At 37.1% G+C, this 23,194-nt stretch overlaps 1 protein-coding gene across 1 annotated transcript in view; it reads right to left on the bottom strand.

The window, feature by feature from the left end:
- Nucleotides 1-780: 780 nt before the first annotated feature.
- The window catches only part of LOC124245466 (fibronectin type III domain containing protein 3C1-like), a 46,224-nt gene continuing 23,810 nt past the window's right edge, over nt 781-23,194 (bottom strand). The window contains exons 17-25 of the mRNA XM_046672866.1: nt 22,414-22,519; nt 21,621-21,727; nt 21,301-21,414; nt 20,173-20,322; nt 4,379-4,653; nt 3,813-4,025; nt 3,205-3,371; nt 1,822-1,943; nt 781-1,119 (exon numbers count right to left, since the gene is read on the bottom strand). Coding sequence (XP_046528822.1) covers nt 781-1,119; nt 1,822-1,943; nt 3,205-3,371; nt 3,813-4,025; nt 4,379-4,653; nt 20,173-20,322; nt 21,301-21,414; nt 21,621-21,727; nt 22,414-22,519 — 1,593 coding nt within the window. The remainder of the gene's footprint in view (nt 1,120-1,821; nt 1,944-3,204; nt 3,372-3,812; nt 4,026-4,378; nt 4,654-20,172; nt 20,323-21,300; nt 21,415-21,620; nt 21,728-22,413; nt 22,520-23,194) is intronic.

Here is a 23,194-nt window from a genome sequence, read left to right as displayed (position 1 = left end):
GGATGGCCAAAACAGCTCCTGGAGGATGAATTGTGGTAATATAGAAGAGACACTTCATTTGTAACTAGAAATGGATGTGAACACAAACATTTTCAGAAGAAATCATTTTAATACGCCATGTAAAAATATGAGTCATCATATGTATAATGTTTAATCATCCTGATTAGAAGGTGATCAACACTGTGTGTATTTTAAAGAGTTTGGAATGGTATAAAATGGCTCCCTGCTTTGCTACTTCTACTCCCAAAGTGCTGTAAATCACTATTTCACACTATCAAAGTAATTATCAGGGCACAAGCCAAACAACTGAATATGATACTTTGAAAAAATTACAGTACAGAAAGTTGGAAGATACTTTTTTATTATTCCATACGAATGTAAGTTGACACGTATAATTGATTTTTCCCACTTTGTTCTAAATAAAAGTCCAAAATGCTGCTATCCTCTCATAATTCTAAAAAGTTTGCAAAATATTCATTTGAAAAATTAAGGCAGAGAATAATTATCATGAGAGGTTGTAGATAGTTTTATACAATAGTGGAAGTTTTTTTGTTGCTAAAATTCTCAAATTCAAAATAAACCTATTTCCTAAAAAATTCTCTTCTACTGTCACATAGATTTTCTTGAAAGTAAGGCAGTTCTTTTGGTGTCAGGTAAATGTTTGTAGGGATTTCTACTAAATGAGATTTATTTGTAAGAACTGAAGTGTATCTAGCAATTTCTATATTTGATGTAATTTATTTTAGAACTTCCTAAAAAGTAAAAATGCATAAAAATAGATTAATTGATTAGGAAGTGTTGAATTGAAACAGCACACAGAATGGCAACTAGTGCAAATCCTATCACAAGGATTAGAACAAACGTATCATCACTCATCTCTATCTTGGACTTTTCATCTTTTTCTTCACTAGGACTGCTTTTTCCCTTTCCTCTACTGCCTTTGCCATGCCCTGGGTGTTGCTTACGAGTTGAGAAAAGAACACTGGGGCTATATGGTCCCCAGAGCTCTTGTATCCCAGAAGAATTCTGATATTGGCGTCCAGCACAGACCTTGAAGCGATAATGTGAATTTGTGAGAAAGTTGGAAAAGGAGAATGACGTGTTCGGTCCTTTGTAAATCTAAAGGAAAAGGAGTTAAAGTAAAAATTATATTTTCTTCCCAAATAAAATAATATGGTACAGTTTTTGACAACAGAAAAAAAGTGAATTAATCCATTCATTTCATGAATATGTTCACAAGAAAAATAAAAATTTACTCTTACAGTCTCTAATGTCCTGAGGGCCCAGTACCATTTAGGTAATTTTGTTCAATGTAAAAAATAAGAAAGACTTAAAATTGTTAAATTTTAATGGCATTTGGTTTGGAATGACTTGTGCATGTGGTCAGTGGAACCTAGAAATGCCAAATCATTCAATGGTAATAGGTTAATTAAATGAACAAGCTGATTATCCCAAAATAAGTATCATGTACATAAAACTTTAGGGACCAGATAGGACTTTTGCATAAGATTTAGTTACTTCAAACATCCTAAAACAATATCTTACTCCTTGACAAGAACTTAGTCCCAAGCAGGATATAAAACTATACATTTTTTTTTTTGAGGAAGATTAGCCCTGAGCTAACATCCATGCCCATCTTCCTCTACTTTATACATGGGATGCCTACCACAGCATGGCTTGCCAAGCGGTGCCTCATTCCCACCCGGGATCTGAACCGGCGAACCCCAGGCCGCCGAAGTGGAGTGTGAGAACTTAACTGCAGCACCGCTGGGTTGGCCCCAAAACTATAAAATTTTAGAGATTAAATTTGCAAGAATTTACCACGTCAGTTCCTTTGTCACTGATGAGTTGAAGATTGTAAACAATGGGATCTCCTTTTATTGGCTCCAAAGATTTCCATTTGATTGCACAAATATTGCTATTCACCTGATGTAATTTAGGTGCTAGAAAAAGAGAATTTCAGTTTAGAGGATTCCATTTTTCCTAAATTGTCTTGAATACATTGAAATTTCTCATACGGTTTTTCACTGTCATTAAAAGGCTGTCTGTGTAGTTTAAATCTTAGAAATATATAGTTGTAGTTCTTATTGTAAAGCCTTTTGCTATACCATCAGGCATATTAAAAGTTGTAATAAAAACTTTAAGAACTTAAAGCTAGCAATTAATAATACATGTTTCATTTTTCTAGTAATATTACAACTTTTATTACTATTGTTTAATCCCCACTGGTATAATCTCTTGCATCATATTTATATGGTGTATCATACATTTGGAAGCATTTTCACATATATTAATAATTTTATTTTATGATCCAGCAACTGTGTAGGGTAGGATCTTTATTTCATGTTATTAATCTCCCTACATTTCAGGAAAATGGGGCTTAAAATATAAAGAGAGCAACACATTATTGTGGTCTAAGTCATGCTTAACTCCAACATGTTCTAGTTGGCTTTACACTGAAAACAAACTATTTCATAATAGTGATTGGAGTCATGCATGGATGGATTGGAACAACTGAATTTCAGACTGGGAAGGAAAAAAAAAATCACCAAAGTTCAAGCTTTCGTGACTGCCAATTGGCCTTGTTATGTAATATAGACAGCAGTTTATTTTGCTGTTCAAATAAGAAGAAAAAATTCACAGTTCAGAAATTACCAAATATAAAATTTGACATTACAAATTTGTACTAAGTATGTACAAATATGTACCAAATACTAAGTTTACATAGTCTTATTTTTTCAGCTTTAATCAGTATAATCACACCTATGAGTTGATGAGTTTTGTGTATTGATCCATTTGAGAAAATGTAAGAGATAGCAACGTTTGGATATCATGACAAAATGGAAGGAGAAGTATGATGAGAATCAGGAGCCTACAATTCTAACTTTGGCTCTGCTACTGGCTCATAGTGTCCTTTAGCTAAGTAACTTTCCATTTTGGGGACTTACTTTCTTCCTTTTAAAAAATGGCAGTGGTGATAGAGTGATTGGCCAGATTAGTTGATCTCAAAGATATTTTAAAAAATATTATCATCTTGGGAGTTTCATTAAATTCTACATTGCCCTTTGAATCCATAATTGAGTAGTAGTTTATTTTGGTATTACATTGCTGAATACTTAAAATAAACCTACTGTATAGTTTTATGTATGAGCTATTGGAACTCAAATTAACGCAGCCTTCATTGTCATGGCTTATAACACTTACCTTTAAGTGCGGCTGGTGGGGTTTTGGTTGTAGAGAAAGTATAGATACCAGACAGTGGTCCCGTACCAGCTTCATTACATGCCTGGATTTTAAATTTGTATTCAGTATATTCACTCAGTCTTTGTACTTTGTGAGTCTGACAAGGTCCATGGTAAATGATAGAAAATCTGGGAGTGAGAATTGAGATGGGGGAAGCAATATTATTAATCAACAATCATACAGGTACAAATAACTCTATATAACTGCCTTAGAACTGGTTTTAAAACCTCAATAAGGCCTAAACAAATCAACTTGAAGCCTGATAGGTAAAAAACAATAGAAAAAATCAAGTTGTAAATATCATAATGGCAAGGTGCTGGCTTTCATATTTCTTTGGTAACTTCTATTCCCTGGTATTAACATATGTTCTGTAAAGAAAGAAGTGTTTTGGAAGAGACAAAAATAGAGAGCTAAGTTATCAGTTGGAATGTAAGAAAGTATATCTAACATGACAATGGGCTGCTTTCACATCTGTGAGTTCATTGAAACCACTCTGGATTATAGGATTAAGATAGAAAATTTTAGAACATTTTTATTATAATACATGTTAAATTGTAAAAACAGTTTACCTGCCAGATCGACCCCTCATTAGCAGATTGTAGCTTATAAGGTTGGAAAGTAACCCTCTGCTTGAAGAGTTACCCCATTTCAGTTTGAGGCTCTGGTGGCCATAGACCACACAGTCAAGATGTGGAGGCTCAGGGGGTAGTGGCTTGGTTTTGCTTCTTATTGATTGGCTAAAAGGGCTTAGTCCATAATGATTGATAGCTTGAATTCTGATTCTAGTGGTGAGAAGAAAAAAAATTAAACTATATTAATTTAGATTTAGAAAAGAAAAGAATTTTCTACATTTAAGCTAAATCCCTGGTAACTCTATTTAGGATAGTGACCATCATATTATACTAATTATTAGCAACAAATTTTTGAGACAAAAATCTTGAATTTGCATAATCACTACTGGCAATTCTTGATGGGAAGGAGAAACTGGCTGTTAGTAGTGCCAAGTATTTCTAAAACAGTAGAGCCCACTTTCAAAGGAAATATTATGTAGACTATATAAAACATACAAATGTAGATTTGCTCAAAATTCTGAAAAAGCTTTCCATCTACGCAAAGTAAGATGTAAGCAACTTACTTGTATGTGGTATCAGGCTGTAGATTTTTCAGAAGACACTCTGTTACTCTATCAACAGTCAAAAGTTTTCTGTCTCCATATTCAACGTTATATCCAGTGATTGGAGAGCCATGGCAATCTGGTTCCTCCCACTCAATAGCAATGCAAGATGATGCCAATTTGGCGGGAACTTTGTTTTCAACTTCATGCAGCATTGGCACTACTGCTGGTACAGTTGCTGGTGTGGTTACTATGCCAGTTCCTCCAAACATTCCAACTCCAACTGTATTTACGGCCTGAAAAAGTATACTCTGTTAGAGATTCATCATTATTTTGTTTCCGTGCATAAATCATTTTGTTGCATAAAAACAAATTTTCTAAAACTCAAGTTCTAACAACATGGTTCTTTCTTTAAATTTGAGATATAATTGACATATAACATTGTGCGAGTTTAAGATGTATGTTGATTTGATTCATTTATATACTGCACTATGAAACAATATAGTTCTAAGATGCTGACATACATGCTGAAATCTTTAGGTTGCATATTTAGGAAGGTGAAGAGTCTAAATATGATAAGGTAAGTGAAGAGCGCTAATATGGCTACTTCAGGAAAAACACCCAAACTGAACTCATCATTTATCCCACTGAACTTTCCTCCTTTTCTTCATCTTGCAGTTTCTGTCTTTCTTGGTGGTAGCCTGAAGTTCACATCTATTCAGTAAATTTCATTGATTTTGTCAAACCTTTTTATTTTTACATCATTTTAGATTCACATGTACCCTTTACCTACTTATGCCCAAAGGTAACATTTTGCATAACTATAGTAGAATATTACAATCAGGAAATTGACATTGATAAAATCCATTAAGATTCAGATTTCACCAGTTTTACACACACTCATTTGTGTATGTATTTAGTTCTATGCAGTTTTATCACACGTGTAGCTTTATGTGACCACCAACACAGTTAAGATACAGAAGTTCCATCACAAGAATGCCTTGTGCTATCCTTTTATAGCCACAGCAGCTTCTTTCCCTCCCCACTTATTCTAATCTCTGGCAACCAGTAATTTCTTCTTCATCCTTATAATTTTGTTATTTCAAGCATGTTATATAAATGGAATAATGCAGTATGTAAATTTTTCAGATAGGCTTTTTTCAGTCAGCGTAACCCCCCTGAAATCCATCCAAGTTGTTGTATGCATCAGTAGCCCGATTCTTTTTATTGCTGAAAGTATACCATGGTATTGATGCACTACATATTGTTTAACCATTTACCTATTGAAGGATATCTAAGCTATTTCTAGTTTTTGGCTCTTACAAATAAAAGTACTATGAACATCCAGGTACAGGTTTTTATTGTGGACATAAGTTTTCATTTCTTTGGGATAAGTGCCCAAGAATGCTGGGCATATGGTAAGTGGATGTTTGTAATTTGTAGTTTTGTAAGAAACTGCCAAACTCAGAGTGGATGTAATTCCCACCAGAAATGTATGACTAATCCAGTTTCTCCACATCTTTATCAGCATTTAGTGTTATCACTACTTAGTTTAGCCATTATGACAAGTGTGTCATGGTATCTCATTATGCGTTTCCCCAATGGCTAATGATGTGGAAGATCTTTTCATGTGCTTATTTGCCATCTGTATATCCTCTTCTGTGAATTTTGTCTGTTCATGTCTTTTGCCCATTTTCTAACTGAGTTGTTTGGATTTTTAACTGTTGAGTTTTGGGAGTTCTTTTTATATTATAGATATTAGTTCTTTGTCAGATACATGTTTTGTAGAGATTCTTTCCAAGTTTGTAGCTTGTCTTTTAATCCTCTTCACAGGGCCTTATGCAGAGTAAAAGTTTTTAGGTTCGAGAATGTCAAATTTATCAATTTTTCATTTTATGGCTTGTGATTTTGGTATCAAGTTTAAGAACTCTTTGCTTAGACCACATCCTGAAGATGTTCTCTTGGGTTTTTTTCCTAAAAGTTTTATAGTTTAATGTTTGAATTTTCAGTTTTCTATGGTATATTTTGAGTAACTGTTTATCTAAGGTGTGTATTAGGTTGATTTTAGTTTTTTTTTGCCTATGGATATCCAGTTTCTTCAGCATAATTTGTTGAAAAGGGTATCCTTAACTCATTTGCATCTTGTCAAAAATCAGTTGGGCATATTTGTGTGGGTTTATTTATGGATTCTCTCTTTTGTTCAATTGACTTATGTGTCTGACCATATACTAATACTACACTGTCTTGATTACTGTAGTCATATAGTAGTATATAGTATACATTAGGTAGAGTGATTTCTTCAACCTTATTTTTCTCTCTCAAGACTGATTTATCTGTTCTAGGTCCTGTAATTTTCCATATAAATTTTAGAATGTGATTGCATGTATCTGTAAATGATCTTGCTGGGATTTTGATAGGAATTGCATTAAACCTAGAAATCAATTTGGGGGAAACTGACATCTTTACTATGTCAAGTCTTTTAATCCATGAACATGATATGTCTCTCTAGTTACTTAAGTCTTTTTGATCAATCAGGATTTTGTAATTTTCAGCATACAAGTGCAGTACATGTTTTGCTGGATTTATACCTAAATATTTCATTTTCTTTGGAGTGATTGTAAATGGTATTGTGTTTTTTAAAAATTATTTTATTGAGGTCATATTGGCTCACAACTGTGTAAATTTCAGGTGTACATTATTATATTTCAGTTTCCTTATAGGCTGCATCGTGTTCACCACCAATAGTCTAGTTTTTATCCATCACCATACATATATGCCCCTTTACTGTTTTCACTCCCCTCAGCCTCTTTCCCTCCAGTAACCACTAATCTGTTCTCCTTATCTATGTGTTTGTTTATTTCCCACATATGAGTGAAATCATACGCTATTTGTCTTTCTCTGTCTGACTTATTTTCCTTAGTATAATACCCTAAAGGTCCATCCATGTTGTTGCAAACGGCAAGATTTTTGTCTTTTTTATGGCTGAGTACTATTCCATTGTATGTATATATACCACTCTTCTCTATCCATTTATCCATTGATGGCCACTTGGGTTGCTTCCATGTCTTGGCTATTGAGAATAATGCTGTGATGAACATAGGGATGCATAAATCTCTTTGAATTGTTGATTTCATGTTCTTTGGATAGATACCCAAGAGTGGGATAGCTGGATTATATGGTATGTCTATTCTTAATTTTTTGAGAAATCTCCATACTGTTTTCCATAGTGGCTGCAACAGTTTTCGTTCCCACAAGCTGTGTGTGAGGGTCCCCTTTTCTCCACATCTTCTCCAACATTTGCTATTTTTTGTCTTGTTAATTATAGCCATTTTGACAGGTGTAAGGTGATATCTCATTGTAGTCTTGATTTGCATTTCTCTAATAAGGAGTAATGGTGAACATCTTTTAATGTGCTTGTTGCCCATCTATGTATCTTCTTTGGAAAAATGTCTGTTCGTATCCTCCAACCATTTTTTGATTGGGTTCTTTGTTTTTTTGTTATTGAGTTGTACGAGTTCTTTATATATTTTGGAATTTAACCCCTTGTCGGATATATGACTTGCAAATATTTTCTCCAGTTGGAGGGTTGCCTTTAAATTTTGTTCATGGTTTCCTTTGCTTTGCAGAAGGTTTTTAGTCTGATGTAATCTCATTTATTTATTTTTTCTTTTGTTTCCCTTGCCTGAGTATACATGGTATTCGAAAAGATGCTGCTAAGACTGATGTCAAAGAGTGTAATAGCTGTATTTTCTTCCAGGAGTTTTATGGTTTCAGGTCTTACATTGAAGTCTTTAATCCATTTTGAGTTAATTTTTGTGTATGGTGTAAGATAATAGTCTATTTTCATCTTTTGCATGAGGCTGTCCAGTTTCCCAACACCATTTATTGAAAAGACTTTCCTTTCTCCATTGTATGTTCTCAGCTTCCTTGTCGAAAATTAGCTGTCTGTAGATGTTTGGGTTGATTTCTGAGCTCTCGACTCTTTTCCATTGATCTCTGTGTCTGTTTTTGTGCCAGTAGCTCGCTGTTTTGATTACTATAGCTTTGCAGTCTGTTTTGAAATCAGGGAGTGTAATACCTCCAGCTTTGCTCTTTTTTTCTCCGGATTACTTTGGCTATTTGGGGTCTTTTGTTGTTCCATATAGATTTTAGGATTCTGTGTTCTATTTCTGTGAAACGTCATTGGAACTTTGATAGGGATTGCATTGACTGTAGATAGCTTTAGGAAGTAAGAACATTTTAACTATGTTACTTCTTCCAATCCATGAGCATGGGATATCTTTCCATTTGTGTCTTCTTTGATTTCTTTCAACAATGTTTTATAGTTTTCATTGTACAGGTCTATCACTTCCTTGGTTAAATTTATTCCTGGATATTTTATTCTTTTTGTTGCAATCGTAAATGGGATTGTATTCTTAATTTCTCTTTCTGCTACTTTGTTGTTAGTGTATAGAAATATAGCTTATTTTCATATTTGATTTTGTATCCTGCAACTTTAGTGTTGATTTATTATTTCTAATAGTTTTCTGTAGATTAAATAAACTCTAAAGAGCCTTTTATATATATAAAATGTCATCTGCAAATAGTGGCAGTTTCACTTCTTCCTTTCTAATTTGGATCCCTTTCATTTCTTTTTCTTGCCTGATTGCTCTGGCTAGGACTTCCAATACTATGTTAAATAAGAGTGATGAAAGTGGGAATCTTTGATTTCTGTTCTTAGAGGGATAGCTTTCAGTTTTTCTCCATTGAGAATGATATTAGCTGTGGGATTGCCATATATGGCCTTTATTATGTGGAGGTACTTTCCTTCTATACCCACTTTATTCAGAGTTTTTATCATAAACAGATGCGGTATCTTGTCAAATGCTTTCTCTGCATCTATTGAGATGATCATGTGATGATTATTCTTCATTTTGTTAATGTGGTGTATCACATTGATTGATTTGTGGATTTTGAAACATCCCTGCATCCCTGAAATAAATCCCACTTGATCATGGTGTATGATCTTTTTAATGTATTGTTGTATTTGATTTTCCAGAGGATTTTTGCATCAATGTTCAGTAGTGATATTGCCCTGTAATTTTCTTTTTTTGTGTTGTCCTTGTCTGGTTTTGGTATAAGGCTACTGGTGGCTTTGCAGAGTGAGTTAGGTAGCTTCCTCTTCACTTTTTTGGAAGTTTGAGGATAGGTATTAAGTCTTCTTAATGTTCTATAGAATTCACCAGGGAAGCCATCTGGTCCTGGACTTTTATTTTGTGGGAGCTTTTTGATTACTGTTTTGATCCCCTTACTGGCGATCAGTCTATTCAAATTTTCTATTTCTTCTTGATTCAGTATTGGAAGGTTGTATGATTCTAAGAATTTATCCATTTCTTCTAGATTATCCAATTTGTTGGTGTATAGTTTTTTGTAGTGTTCTCATAATCTTTTGTATTTCTGAGGTGTCCTTTGTAATTTCTCCTCTTTCATTTCTGATTTTATTTATTTGAGCCATCTCTCTTTTTTTTCTTGGTGAGTCTAGCCAAAGGTTTGTCAATTTTGTTTATCTTTACAAAGAACCAGCTCTTAGTTTCATTGATTTTTTTTCTATTTTTTTAGTCTCTATTTCATTTATTTCTGCTCTGGTTTTTATTATTTCCTTCCTTCCACTGATTTTCAGCTTTGTTTGTTCTTCCTTTTCCAGTTCCTTTAGATGCACTTTCAGATTGCCTATTTGGGGTTTTTCTTTTTTGTTGAGGTAGGCCTGTATTGCCATAAACTTCCCTCTTAGAACCACTTTTGCTGTATCCCATAGATTTTGGCATGTCTTATTTTCATTTTCATTTGTCTCCATGTATCTTTTGATTTCTCTTTTGATTTATTCATTGACCCAATCGTTGTTCAGTAGCATTTTCTTAAATGTCCACATATTTGTGGCTTTTCCTATTTTCTTCCTGTAGTTGATTTCCAGTTTCATACCTTTGTGATCAGCAAAGATACTTGGTATTATTTGAATCTTCTTAAATTTATTGAGACTTGTTTTGTGGCCTAATATGTGATCTATCCTGGAGAATGTTCCATATGCGGTTGAATAGAATGTGTATTCTGTGGCTTTTGGATAGACTGTTCTGTAGAAATCTACTAAGTCCATCTAGTCTAATGTGTTGTTTAAGGCCAATGTTTCCTTATTGATCTTCTGTTAGGATGATCTATCCATTGATGTAAGTGGAGTGTTAAAGTCCCATACCACTATTGTGTTGTCTATTTTTCTTTTTATGTCTGTTAATAATAGCTTTATATATTTAAATGCTCCTGTGTTAGGTGCATAGATATTTACAAGTGTTATATCCTCTTGTTAGATTGTTCCCTTTATCATTATGTAGTGCCTTCTTTGTCTCTTGTTACAGTTTTTGTTTTAAAGTCTATTTTGTCTGATATAACTGTTCCTAACTCAGCTTTCTTTTCTTTGCCATTTGCATGGAGTATCTTTTTCAATCTGTTGACTTTCAGGTTGTTGTGTCTTTACGTCTGAAGTGTGTCTCTTGTATGCAGCATATACGTGGGTCTTGTTTTTTATTTTTATTTATTTATTATTACTATTATTTTTTGAGGAAGATTAGCCCTGAGCTAACATCTGTTGCCAATCCTCCTCTTTTTGCTGAGGAAGACTGGCCCTGAGCTAACATCCCTGCCCATCTTCCTCTACTTTATGTGTGGGATGCCTACCATAGCATGGCTTGCCAAGCGGTGCTGTGTCCACACCTGGGATCTGAAACGGCGAACCCCAGGCCGCCGAAGTGGAATGTGCACACTTAACTGCTGCGCCACCAGGCTGGCCCCTGGGTCTTGTTTTTTAATCCAATTGGCCACCTATGTCTTTTGATTGGAGCATTTAGTCTACTGACACTTAAAGTAGCTGTTGCTATGTACTTATTGCCACTTTGTTATTTTTTTCTGGGGGTTTTAGAAGTTTTTCTCTGTTCCTTTCTTCTCTTGCTCTCTTCCCCTGTGGTTTGATGGGTTTCATTAGTATTATGTTTGGGTTCCTTTCTCTTAATTATTTGTGTATTTATTATAGGTTTTTGGTTTGTGATTACCATGAGGTGCATATATAATAACCTATGTATATAACAATCTATATTAAGTTGATGGTCTCTTTAGTTTGACCTCTTGCTAAAAGCTCTACTCTTTTACCCTCTCCTCCCATATTTTATGTTTTTGATATCATATCTAACCTCTTTTTTGTGCATGTATATCTGTTACTCTCTTATCATTGAAATAGGTAATTTTAGTACTTTTGTCTTTTGACCTTCATATTTTTTTCATAGGTGGTTGATCTACTCTTTTTACTGTATGTTTGTCTTTACTAGTGATTTTATTGTTTTCTTAAAATTATTTTTTTATTCCTATTTGTGGTCTTCTCTTTCCCACTCAAATAAGTCTCTTTAGCATTTCTTGTATGGCTGGTTTCTTGGTGATAAATGCCTTTAGTTTTTGCTTGTCTGGGAAACTCTTTATCTCTCTTTCCATTCTGAATGATAACCTTGCTGGGTAGTTTATTCTTGGCTATAGGTTTTTTCCTTTCAGCACTTTAAATATATCATGCCAATCCCTTCTAGCCTGTAAGGTTTCTACTGAGAAGTCAGCTGATAGCCTTATGGGGTTTCCTTCTTTATGTAACTTGTTGCCTTTCTCTTGCAGCTTTGAGGACTCTCTTTATATTTAATTCTTGAAATTGTAATTATAATGTGTCTTGGTGCCTGCCTCCAGTTCATCTTGTCGGTGCTCTCTGTGCTTCCTGTACCTGGATGTCTGTTTCCTTCCTTGGGCTAGGAAAGTTTTCAGCTATCATTTCTTCAAATATGTTCTCTTCCCCTTTGTCTCTCTCTTCTCTTCTGGGACATCTATAATACAAATGTTAGTGTGCTTGATGTTGTCCCAGAGGCCCCTTAGACTGTCTCCATTCTTTTTAATTCTTTTTTCTTTTATCTCTTCAGCTTGGGTGATTTCCTCTAGTCTTTCATCCAGCTTGCTGATCTGTTCTTCTGTGTCACCTACTCTGTTATTGAATCCCTCTAGTGAATTTTTCATTTCCAGTACTGTATTCTTCATTTATGCTTGGTTCTTTTTTATATTTTCCAATTCTTCACTGAACTTTTCACTGAGTTCATCTATTCTTCTCCCAACATCAGTGAGCATCTTTCTCACTATTATTTTGTACTCTTTGTTAAGTAGATTGTTTATCTCTGTTTCATTTAGTTCTTTTTCTTGGGTTTTGTCCTGTTCCATTACTTGCAATGTATTATTTGTCTCCTCATTCTGCCTCTTACTCTGTGCTTATACCTGTGTATTAGGTAGGTCAGCTATGTCTCCTGATCTTAGAGAAGCAACCTTATGTAAGAGATGCCTTATGAGGCCCAGCAGGGTGCTTCCCTCTCATCACCAGTTCCAAATGTTCCAGCAGTGTCCCCTATGTGGGCTACTTGTGTCCTTCTGTTGTGTCAGCGTTGCTCTTACTGCAGATGCCCAGGGAATCTAGGCTGTCCCTCTGGCCGGCTGGTTGTAATTCTCAGCTGTGTGCAGCTGCTATGGACTCATCAGTCACTTTATTGGGCTTGGGGAGCCCCAGCACAGTTGGCTGCAAGGTCTAATAGCACTCAATTATTTCAGGCTTTGGAAGGTGGGGCCAATCTCCTTTGTGACTTTTTTGAGAAGCACAAGTCTGCTGCAGCAGACAAGTCCCACTGCTCATAAGGGCACACACCCCATCAACACATTCCTGCTTCATGTGCATGCCCTGACCCACTTAAGTGGACTCAGTTGCCTCTCGCCAGGGGCCCCACACAGTCCATCAAAGCAGGCCTCCCCCTCACACATGACCTGCCCTGTGGATGCAGACATGCTCACCCAGCTGCAGAGGTTCCAGGCATCCCACCTATGTGGGCCCACAAGTTGCCCAAGGGCTTGCTATTGGCTGGGCCCATCCCTAAGGCAGAATGCCTGCCCTGCCTGAGCTGGATTAAATTGGTGCTCTAGTGGGTAGGGCAGACCCCTGGTCTAGCAGGTCAGGGGAAGAACTCTAATGGCGTCAACACAGCATCTGTGTCAGCACACTTGAATTAGGTTACAATAATGGCTGCCACCAATGTCTCAGTCCCTGAGGAGGTGGTCCCAGCCTGGGGGTGTCTCACTTCTCACTGAGATATGCCAAGAGCCTATTAAAAGTGAGTCGTTTTTCACCAAAGAACTGTGTGCCTTTCTGGTGATATTAGGTTGCTTTCTGAGATGAGTGAATTTGTGCTTGGGCCCCTTAAGAGCAGGCTTTTCTCCCCTTACGTCTTACAGCTTTTATGGGGATATTCCCCATTGTTGTTAATAGCCAGCAAAATCAGATATTATGAGACTTGTCTCAGCTGTGCTGAGTCCAGAGCTGCTTATTGTGGTAATGCTCCCCAGCTCAGCTCTCCCGCTCCTCCAGGAAAGGCTTTGTACCTTAGGATTGCTCCTGGCTGGCCATGAAGTGCCATGGCTAAAAGGTGGTATTTTTCTTTCCAGAAAGGAATTTCTGCCTCTTCCATCTCTGTCAGCACTGTGCTTTGTTGTGGGGGTTCTTTTCATCCAGTTTTCAGTTCTCTCTCAGGAGTAATTGTTACAAGAGTAGTTGTAAATTCATTGTGCTTATGGGAGGAGGTGAGTTCAGAGTCCGCCTATATTGCCATCTTGACACTGCCCTCAGTCCTTTGTATTCTGAGGTGTCTGTTGTAATTTCTCACATTTCTCTTCTGAATTTATTTATTTTAGCATTCTCTCTTTTTTTCTTGGTGAGTCTAGCTAAAGGTTCGTCAATTTGGTTGATCTTTTCAAAGAACCAGCTCTTAGATTCATTGCTTTGTTTTCTCTTGTTTTGTTAATATCTGGTTCATTTATTTCCACTCTGATTTTTATTATTTCCTTCCTTCTACTGATTTTGGGCTTTGTTGGTTCTGCTTTTTCCAGTTCTTTTAGGTGCACTTTATATTGTTTATTTGAGATTTTTCTTGTTTTCTGAGGTAGGCCTGTATTGCTATAAACTTCCTTCTTAGTACTGCTTTTGCTGTACGCCATAAATTGTGGCATGACATATTTTCATTTTCATTTGTCTCCAGGTATTTTTTTATTTCTCCTTTGATTTTCATTGACCCAATAGTTGGTCAGTAGCATTGTGTTTAATCTCCACGTGTTTGTGACTTTTCCAGTTTTCTTCTTGTAGTTGATTTCTAGTTTCATAACATTGTGATGAGAAAAGATGGTTGGTATTATTTCAATCTTCTTAAGTTTATTGAGACTTGTTTTGTGGCCTAATATGTGATCTATCCTGGAGAATGTTCCATGTGCAATTGAAAAGAATGTGTGTATTCTGTGATTTTTGGATGGACTATTCTGTATAAATCTACTAAGTCCATCTAGTCTAATGTGTCACGTAAGGCCAGTGTTTCCTCATTGATCTTCTGTTTGGATGATCTATCCATTGGTGTAAGTGGAGTGTTTAAGTCACCTACTGTTATTGTGTTCCTGTCTATTTCTCCTTTTACATCTGTTAATAATTGCTTTATATATTTAAGTGCTCCTATGTTGCATGCATAGATATTTACAAGTGTTATGTCCTCTTGTTCCCTTTATCATTCTGTAGCCTCTTCTTTGTCTCATGTTACGGTTTATGTTTTAAAGTCTATTTTGTCTGATATAAGTATTGCTACCCCCGCTTTCTTTTCTTTGCCATTTGCATGGAATATCTTTTTACATCCCTTCACTTTCAGTTTGTGAGTATCTTTAGGTCTGAAATGTGTCTCTTGTATGCAGCATATATATGAGTCTTGCTTTTTATCCAATTGGTCACCCTATGCCTTTTGTTTGGAGCATTTAGTTCATTGATGCTTAAAGTGGCTACTGATAAGTATGTACTTATTTCCATTTTGTTACTTTTTTTCTGGGTGTTTCAGTAGTTCTCTGTTCCTTTCTTCTCTTGCTCTCTTCCCTTTTGATTTGATGGTTTTCTTTAGTAATATCTTTGGGTTCCTTTCGCTTTATTTTTTGTGTATTTGTTATAAGTGTCTGGTTTGTGATTACTATGAGGTTCATATATAATAACCTGTGTAAATAGCAATCTATATTAAGCTGATGGCCTCTTAAGTTTGACCTCTTACTAAAAGTCCTATACTTTTTCTCCCCTCCCACCATGTTTGATGTTTTTGATATCATATTTACCCTCTTTTTTGTGTATATACCTTAATTTCTTATCATGAAGATAGATATTTTTACTAATTTTGGCTTTTGACCTTTATATTAGTTTTATAGGTAGTTGATCCACTACCTTTACTGTATATTTGCCTTTACCTGTGATTTTTTTTCTTTGATAATTTTCTTATTCCTATTTGTGGTCTTCTCTTTTCCAGTTAAATAAGTCCCTTTAACATTTCATGTAAGACTGGTTTCTTGGTGATAAACTTCTGTAGTTTTTGCTTGTCTGGCATACTCTTTATCTCTCTCCGCATTCTGAATGATAACCTTGCCAGGTGTTCTTGGCTGTATGTTTTTCCTTTCAGCATTTTGAATATATCATGCCACTCCCTTCTAGCCTGTAAGGTTTGTGCTGAGAAGTCAGCTGATAGCCTTATGGGGTTTCCTTCATATGTACCTTGCTGTCTTTCTCTTGAAGCTTTTAGGGTCCTCTCTTTATCTTTAATTCTTGACATTTTAATTATAATGCATCTTGGTGTGGGTCTCTTTCGGTTCATCATGTTTGGTGCTCTCTGTGCTTCCTGTACCTGGATGTCTTTCTTCCTTAGATTAGGGAAGTTTTCAGCGATTAATTCTTCAAATCTGTTCTCTGCCCCTTTGTCTCTCTCTTCTCTTCTGGGACACCAGATAATATATAGTATACAATATATAATATAATATGGATGTTGGTTACACTTGATGTTGTCCCAGAGGTCCCTTAGACTATCCTTGTTCTTTTTAATTATTTTTTCTTTTTTCTGTTCAGCTTGGGTGATTTCCTCTACTCTTTCTTCCAGCTTATTGATCCATTCTTGTGTGTCATCTACTCTGCTGTTAATTCCTTCTAGTGAATTTTTCATTTCCATTATTGTATTCTTTAGCTATGATTGGTTCTTTTTTATATTTTCCAATTCTTTGTTGAAATTCTTGCTTTATTCATCTATTCTCCCAAGATTAGCTAGCTTCCTTATTGCTATTAGTTTCTACTCTTTATCAGGTAGACTATTTATCTCTGTTTCATTTAGTTCTTTTTCTGAGGATTTGTCCTGTTTCCTATTTGGAACATATTCCTTTGTCTCCTCATTTTGCTTAATTCTCTGTTTGTATCTATGTGTTAGGTAGATCAGCTACATCTCCCAATCTTGGAGAAGTGGCCTTACGCAAGAGAAGCCTTATGGGGCCCAGCAATATGCTTCCCTCTCGTCACCAGTTCCAGATGTTCCAGGAGTGTCCCTTGTGTGGGCTCCATGTACCCTTCTGTTGTGGTGGGGTTTCTCTTGCTGTGAATGCACAGGTAGGTTAGGATAGCCCCTGGGCTGGCTGGTTGTATGGCTCAGCCACATTCAGCTGCTGTGGTCACTTTAGTCACTTTATTGGGTAGGGAAGCCCCAACACCACTGGCTGCAAGGTCTAATAGCACAAACATGCTGCTATTTTGCTGTTAAGTGAGTTAGACCCCCAGTGTGGCTGGTTGCTATGCTCAGGTGCTCACAATTGCTGTAAGCCTCCAGCCTGCGGGGCTGTTGTCAGCTCTCTCCGGAGTGCAGCTGGGTGGGCCTGGCCCCAGGCATGGAGGCACACAGTAATTTCAGGTATTGGAAGGTGGTGCAGATCCTCTGTGTGGCTGTTGGAGATGGCCAGTGGCACAAGTCTTCTATAGCCAACACATCCCACCACCTGCAGGCCCACAAACCCTGTCAACTGGTCCTGCCCCATGTGCATCACCTGCCCCACCAATGTGTACCCACTCGCACCACTGCAGAGGTCCCACACTCCCTACCTATGTGGGCCCCACTAGTTCCCTGTGGGTTGGTTGGTGGGTGTGGCCAGTCCTCGGGCAGGCTGCTTGTCCTTGCTGTGCTTGATTGAATCAGTGTTCTAGTGGGCAGGGAAAACCCTCTGCACTAACAGGCCAGAGGAAGAAATCCAATGGCATCTGCCAGTGTCCATATCATCATGTCTGCACTAGGTCACAATAATGGCTGCTGCCTGTGTCTCAGTCCCTGGGGAGGTGGACCCAGTCACCTCCTACCTGTCTGAGATGCACTGAGCTTATCAAGTGAGTCTCTTTTGCCAAAAGACTATGCACTTTTCTTTCTAGTGATTTTGTGTTGGTTTCTGGAATGGATTAATCTGTGTCTGGGCCCTTTAAGAGCAGGGTTTTCTTTCTCTGAATTTTGATAGTTTTTCTGAGGGTATTCCCCTTGGTTTTAAAAGCCAGCAAAGGCAGGTATTATGGAAATTTGTCTTGGTTGTGCTTAATTCAAAGGCTGTGATGCTTATTGTGGCATGTCTAGAGGTATACTGCAAAGGTTGGGTAGGGTGGAAGTTCAGCTCCTGTCTAGGCGCCTTTGATACTTTTCCAGGAAAAGTGGGGAAACTATTTGCACTGCATCACTGTTTCTGAGTGTGGGTTTAAGCTCAGCTCCCCACTGGGCCCTGCTGATACCATGGAGGGGGGAAGTGGAGGACTGACTAACACCTCTGTGTTCTTGCAGGGGTGGGGGGGTGGGGGTAGAAGCTCAGCTCCCAGCTGGGTCTTAATGACACCAGGGGAAAGGAGCGAGGGGAGTGGCGTCCTACGTAGCATAGCGTCTCACCGCCTAGATCCACCTCCTCCATGCTGAGTAGAGATGGAGGCTGAGCTCTCCACTGGACACTACTGATAGCAGGTGAAGGGGCAATCTGAGTGCTGATTAGCCTGGCTTCCCATATCCTCTTTCATTCTCAGTGCTGGTAAGTGGAAATGTAGGTTCAGCTTCTCACTAGGCCTCACTGATACAGGAATAGGAGGAACATAGAATGCTATCTAGCTTGAATCACACCACCTTGTTCAGTCTGTTGCTGCTGGCTGGGGGTGGAAGCTCAACTTGCCAACACTATCCCTGCACGGGAATTAGAGTGTTACTGCCTGCTTCTGTCAGGGAGGTATAGAAGATCATAAGTTCCCTGCTTGGCCATACTGGCACCAGTCAGCAGGGGAATGAAAGCAAAGCACTGCCTGCTTCTGCCAGGCAGGGGATGGAATATTAACTATTTGCTTGGCCCTGCCAAAACTGAAACCACTGGGTAGGGAAAGTGGAGCATGTTGCTTGCTTCTGGAGTGAATTGGATGGTCATCTTCCCACTCGGTCTGTTGAAACTTTAGGGGTAGGGAAGGGCAGGGGTGTGTGATTTTTCTGTTGATGTTTGCCTGGAGTAAGGTATTGCCTAAAAGATTTTCTGTTGTTAGGCTACCATTTTCCAAGTTATTTTGCTTGGGGGGAGCGAGGGGAGGCAGGCATTTCTTGAAGATTTTTTCTGTCTGTCCCTGTTGGCGGTTTTGAGTTGGAGGCTTCTCCCATATCCTTTTTGGGATATATGGGAAGTGATAAGAAAACCCCAGGGGCTTACTACTGTATTGTTCCTCAAGTTGCAAGGTTCCTCACAACTTGGAAAGATCTTTTTCTTTCCACATCTTTCTTTCTTTCCACCATTCAGAGTCTTCCTATGCTTGTTTGTTGTATTGTGTTCAGGGTTTTTTAGTTGTAAGAGGGAGGACCTGGGCAGTATGGTAATACCCTGTCTTGGCAGGAACCCATTCCATTGATTTTTACCTCTCTAATATCTTTCAAATCCATTAATGTCTCAGCATTCCCACTGTAGCAGATTTAATGTTCATAACCTCACCTATCCTTTGGACTATTGCTGTGGCCTTCTAACTGATAAATATATATTGTAAGAGCATTTTTCTAATACAAAAAATAGGGACACCCAAAAAATCTCATGCATCTTTTTAAAAAAACAACTTCCAATCATCAAAGGCAATCTGGGAGATTTAGCTTAGATACCCAGTATTAGGGCTCCTAGGATCTGATGGTTTAACTTGATGGGGACAACATATCAGGTTGTTTTAAATTTGGACTGTCTCCCAAAACCTTAAAGTTATGAGTCTTATAATTCTAGTAGTTCAGAAGAGGAAGAGATCACTTCCAGCTAAAGTTTTCAAGGAAGCATTCATGCAAAAGCTTGGTTTTATGGGACAAGATAGACAGAAAACACAGTATGAACAAATGTACAAGACATACTTGGAGGTGGTGGCAGACTTGTTCGTTTCAAATAGTTTATGCCGTTTTTCCTAACTGATGATAATTATTACTCTGAGTGCTTTTTAAATATACAGATTAGCAAGTCTCTGGATAGAAATTTTGATTCAATAGGTCTGAGTGGAGGTGCAGGAATCAGTGTTTTATCAGATGAGATCTGGCACGTTCAGGGTGGCATGGCTTTAGAACAGGAATCAGTGTTTTAAACAAGCATTTCAGGTGATTGTTAAGTTCAGGGAAATTTGGGAAACACAGAACTGTAGAGAATATAATGGCAGATCAAGTTGGAATAGAAAGCAGGTGCCAGAGTATGTGGAGCTTTGAATGGCAGGTGAAGGAGCTCAGAAGATTGTTACTAAATATGAGGAACATTTAAGATTTGGAAGTCTATGACTCCCTTCTGGTCTCTACACTGGAAATGATGCCGATGTTATGAATGTGGATAGCACAGGCTCATAACCACTCTTTTGTTTACATAAGAACTGTTAAGATTACCTGAACTCTGCAAAAATACGTAGTTGCAGGAATGAGACCTTTAACTTCATAATTCAGACAAGGGCCAGTGTAAATCAAGTGCATCGATTCTTCAATTTGTCCCCACTCTAGTCTGTAATCAGTGATTTCAGCACCATTACATACAGGAATCTGAAAGATGCAACAAACAGAAATTGAGTTCTTTCTATAAATGGTTACTATACTAGATACTGTGGAGAGCTACAACATGATCCTTTCAATGTCAAAGCTTATAATCTATTACATTATATGAGATATAGATAAATATAAGTAATTAAACATAAGGCAGAACATTATAATTAACATTAAAAGGCTCAAATAAAATTAAGAGAAAGGATTAATTCTTATTTTTAATTTATTAAATTATTATCAAATAGGTTACTTAAAAAAGAGTAAACTTAGATATATTAATATTGCTTAATATTACTATTGATTAGTGGGATCAAACACAGACCCCAGTACTCTGGCATGTGTGCAATGATGTAATCATACCCATCATTTATTATTATCAGACTAGAGCTTTTGTGTCAATGCTAAAAAAAACCTCTGCTAGAGACTGAGAAAAAGGGAAGAAAAATTTGAAGATACTTAGGTGGATAATAACTAGGCCAAGTCTTACTTTTTGAGCCTGATTAGTTTGAATGAAAAGATATTCACATGGATGTAAAAACTGTGGTTTTTTAAGCTTCTTTACCTCATAGTCACATTTCTTATGTATCATACTGTACAGTTACAGACAAACACACACTACCAGAGATTTCCCAATGAAACTTTAAAAAAAATACTATGTTTATAAATTGCTTTAATTTTATTATCTCTTTGTTTTGGTTTTAAAAATTCAACTAGTTACCTATTAATAGTCTATTTGGTTTTCCAAATTTATTATCCTCCATAAATAAAGGATCTGAAAAGCAGGATTACCATAGCTTTAGACCTCCTAATAGCACTAGTATTAGGTCCTAAGTGTGTTCTAGAATCACGGTCCAAGATTTGTGAAACCCTAATCTAAACTCTAATTCTTTAGGGAGTTCTAGATGTTCTAACATATTTCTAAGCCAATTACTACCTTCTTATATCACAAAAATTAATAAAAATAAATTGATAACATACTTCCCAACTAACAGCAACACAAGTTGGACCCTTGCAGGTTAGCACAGGTGTTCCACATTGGGAAGGAGGGCTTGGGACTGTCGCAGTTTCACACTTCATTGAATGAGATCCAAACTACAAATAAACATAAATAAGCAAACACATGAATGATTGTGCAGGAATGGGGCATGGTCACTCCCCACCTTGACAGGAAGTAGAAGCACATGTTTATCCCAATTGAAATGTAGTACAAAGGGGTCAACTGAACAGTATAACTTCCCTAGCCTTATTTGCAGCTTTTAACCAGAAACTGTGAATTCTTCAGGAATTAGTTTACTCACTATGCATCTCGCTTCAGAGTCAGGGCGCCCTTGTTTGTCATCTCGGTTACCTTTTGCCTTTTTGACACGTGCACGTGCTTTAGAGTTTCCTTTATCAGGAGGATTGTCTACAAAAATATACAAAATAAACTAAAAAAATTTGCAAATAATTTTATGCATGTTTAAAATAATACAAAATAATTTAAGAAGACTCTATGTTAAAACACAATAAAGTAACAAAAAAGTCAAATTACATTAGTCTGTGTCAATTAACTTTTTAATTTCCAGACATTTAAAAAATTTGTGATTTTGGGCCAGCTCCGTGGCCGAGCAGTTAAGTTCTCGTGCTCCGCTGTGGTGGCCTAGGGTTAGGATCCTGGGTGCGGACATGGCACCACTTGTCAGGCCACGTTGAGGCGGCGTCCCACATCCCACAACTAGAAGGACCTGAAACTAAGATATACAACTATGTACGGGGCGGGGGAGGGGGGTGGGGGGTTGGGAAATAAAGCAGGAAAAAAAAAAAGATTGGCAACAGTCGTTAGCCCAGGTGCCAATCCTTAAAAAAAAAAAAAGGAAGATTGGCAACAGTTGTTAGCCTAGGTGCCAATCTTTAAAAAGAAAAATGCCCAGCCATTATATATAAAAAAAATTTGCGATTTCAAGTAAGTAAGAAACAATTTTCTAAACATTATTTGATTTTGTGGTAAAAGATAACAATTTGCTCCAACTTGATAACACTAAATATATAAAATCAGAGGTTACAAAACAGGAAATTTAGGTGCAGTCATTCCAATCACACAAGAAGCCTCACCACATTGTACATTGGTTTCCTTGGCCTTTGCTTTACCATTCAAAGGTGGAGGACAGCAAGATGCAGGAGAAAGAGGAGGTGTTTGAATAGTCAATATATCTGAAGGCTAAGAGAAATACAAAACACCTTATGACTATACTGAATTCAAGTTCAGTTTTGTAAAACATTTACAGGCATACCTCACTTTATTGCACTTTATTGTGCTTCGCAGAGATAGCATTTTTTACAAATTGAAGTTTTGTGGCAACCCTGAGTCAAGCAAATCTATTGGTGCCATTTTTCCAACAGCATTTGCTTACTTCCTGTCTCTGTGTCACATTTTGGTAATTCTCACAATATTTCAAACCCTTTCCTTAATATTATATTGGTTATGATTATCTGGGATCAGTGATGTTTTATGTTACTATTGTAATTATTTTGGGGTGAGACAAACTGCACCCATATAAGATGGCGAACTTAACTGATAAATGCTGTGTTTGTTCTGACTACTCCACTGACTGGCTGTTTCCCTGTCTCTTTCCTCCTCACCTCAGGCCTCTCCATTCCCTGAGATACAACAATATTGAAATTTGGCCAATTAATAATCCTACAATGGCCTCTGAGTGTTCAAGTGAAAGGAAGAGTCGTATGTCTCTCACTTTAAATCAAAAGCTAGAAATGATTAAGCTTAGTGAGGATGGCATGTCAAAAGCTGAGACAGGCCAAAAGCTAGGCCTCTTGTGCCAAATAGTGAACCAAGTTGTGAATGCAAAGGAAAAGTTCTTGAAGGAAATTAAAAGTG

This window comes from Equus quagga, chromosome 10, assembly GCF_021613505.1.
Source record: "Equus quagga isolate Etosha38 chromosome 10, UCLA_HA_Equagga_1.0, whole genome shotgun sequence".
NCBI lineage: Eukaryota > Metazoa > Chordata > Mammalia > Perissodactyla > Equidae > Equus > Equus quagga.
This window is presented reverse-complemented; position numbering and strand designations above follow the sequence as displayed.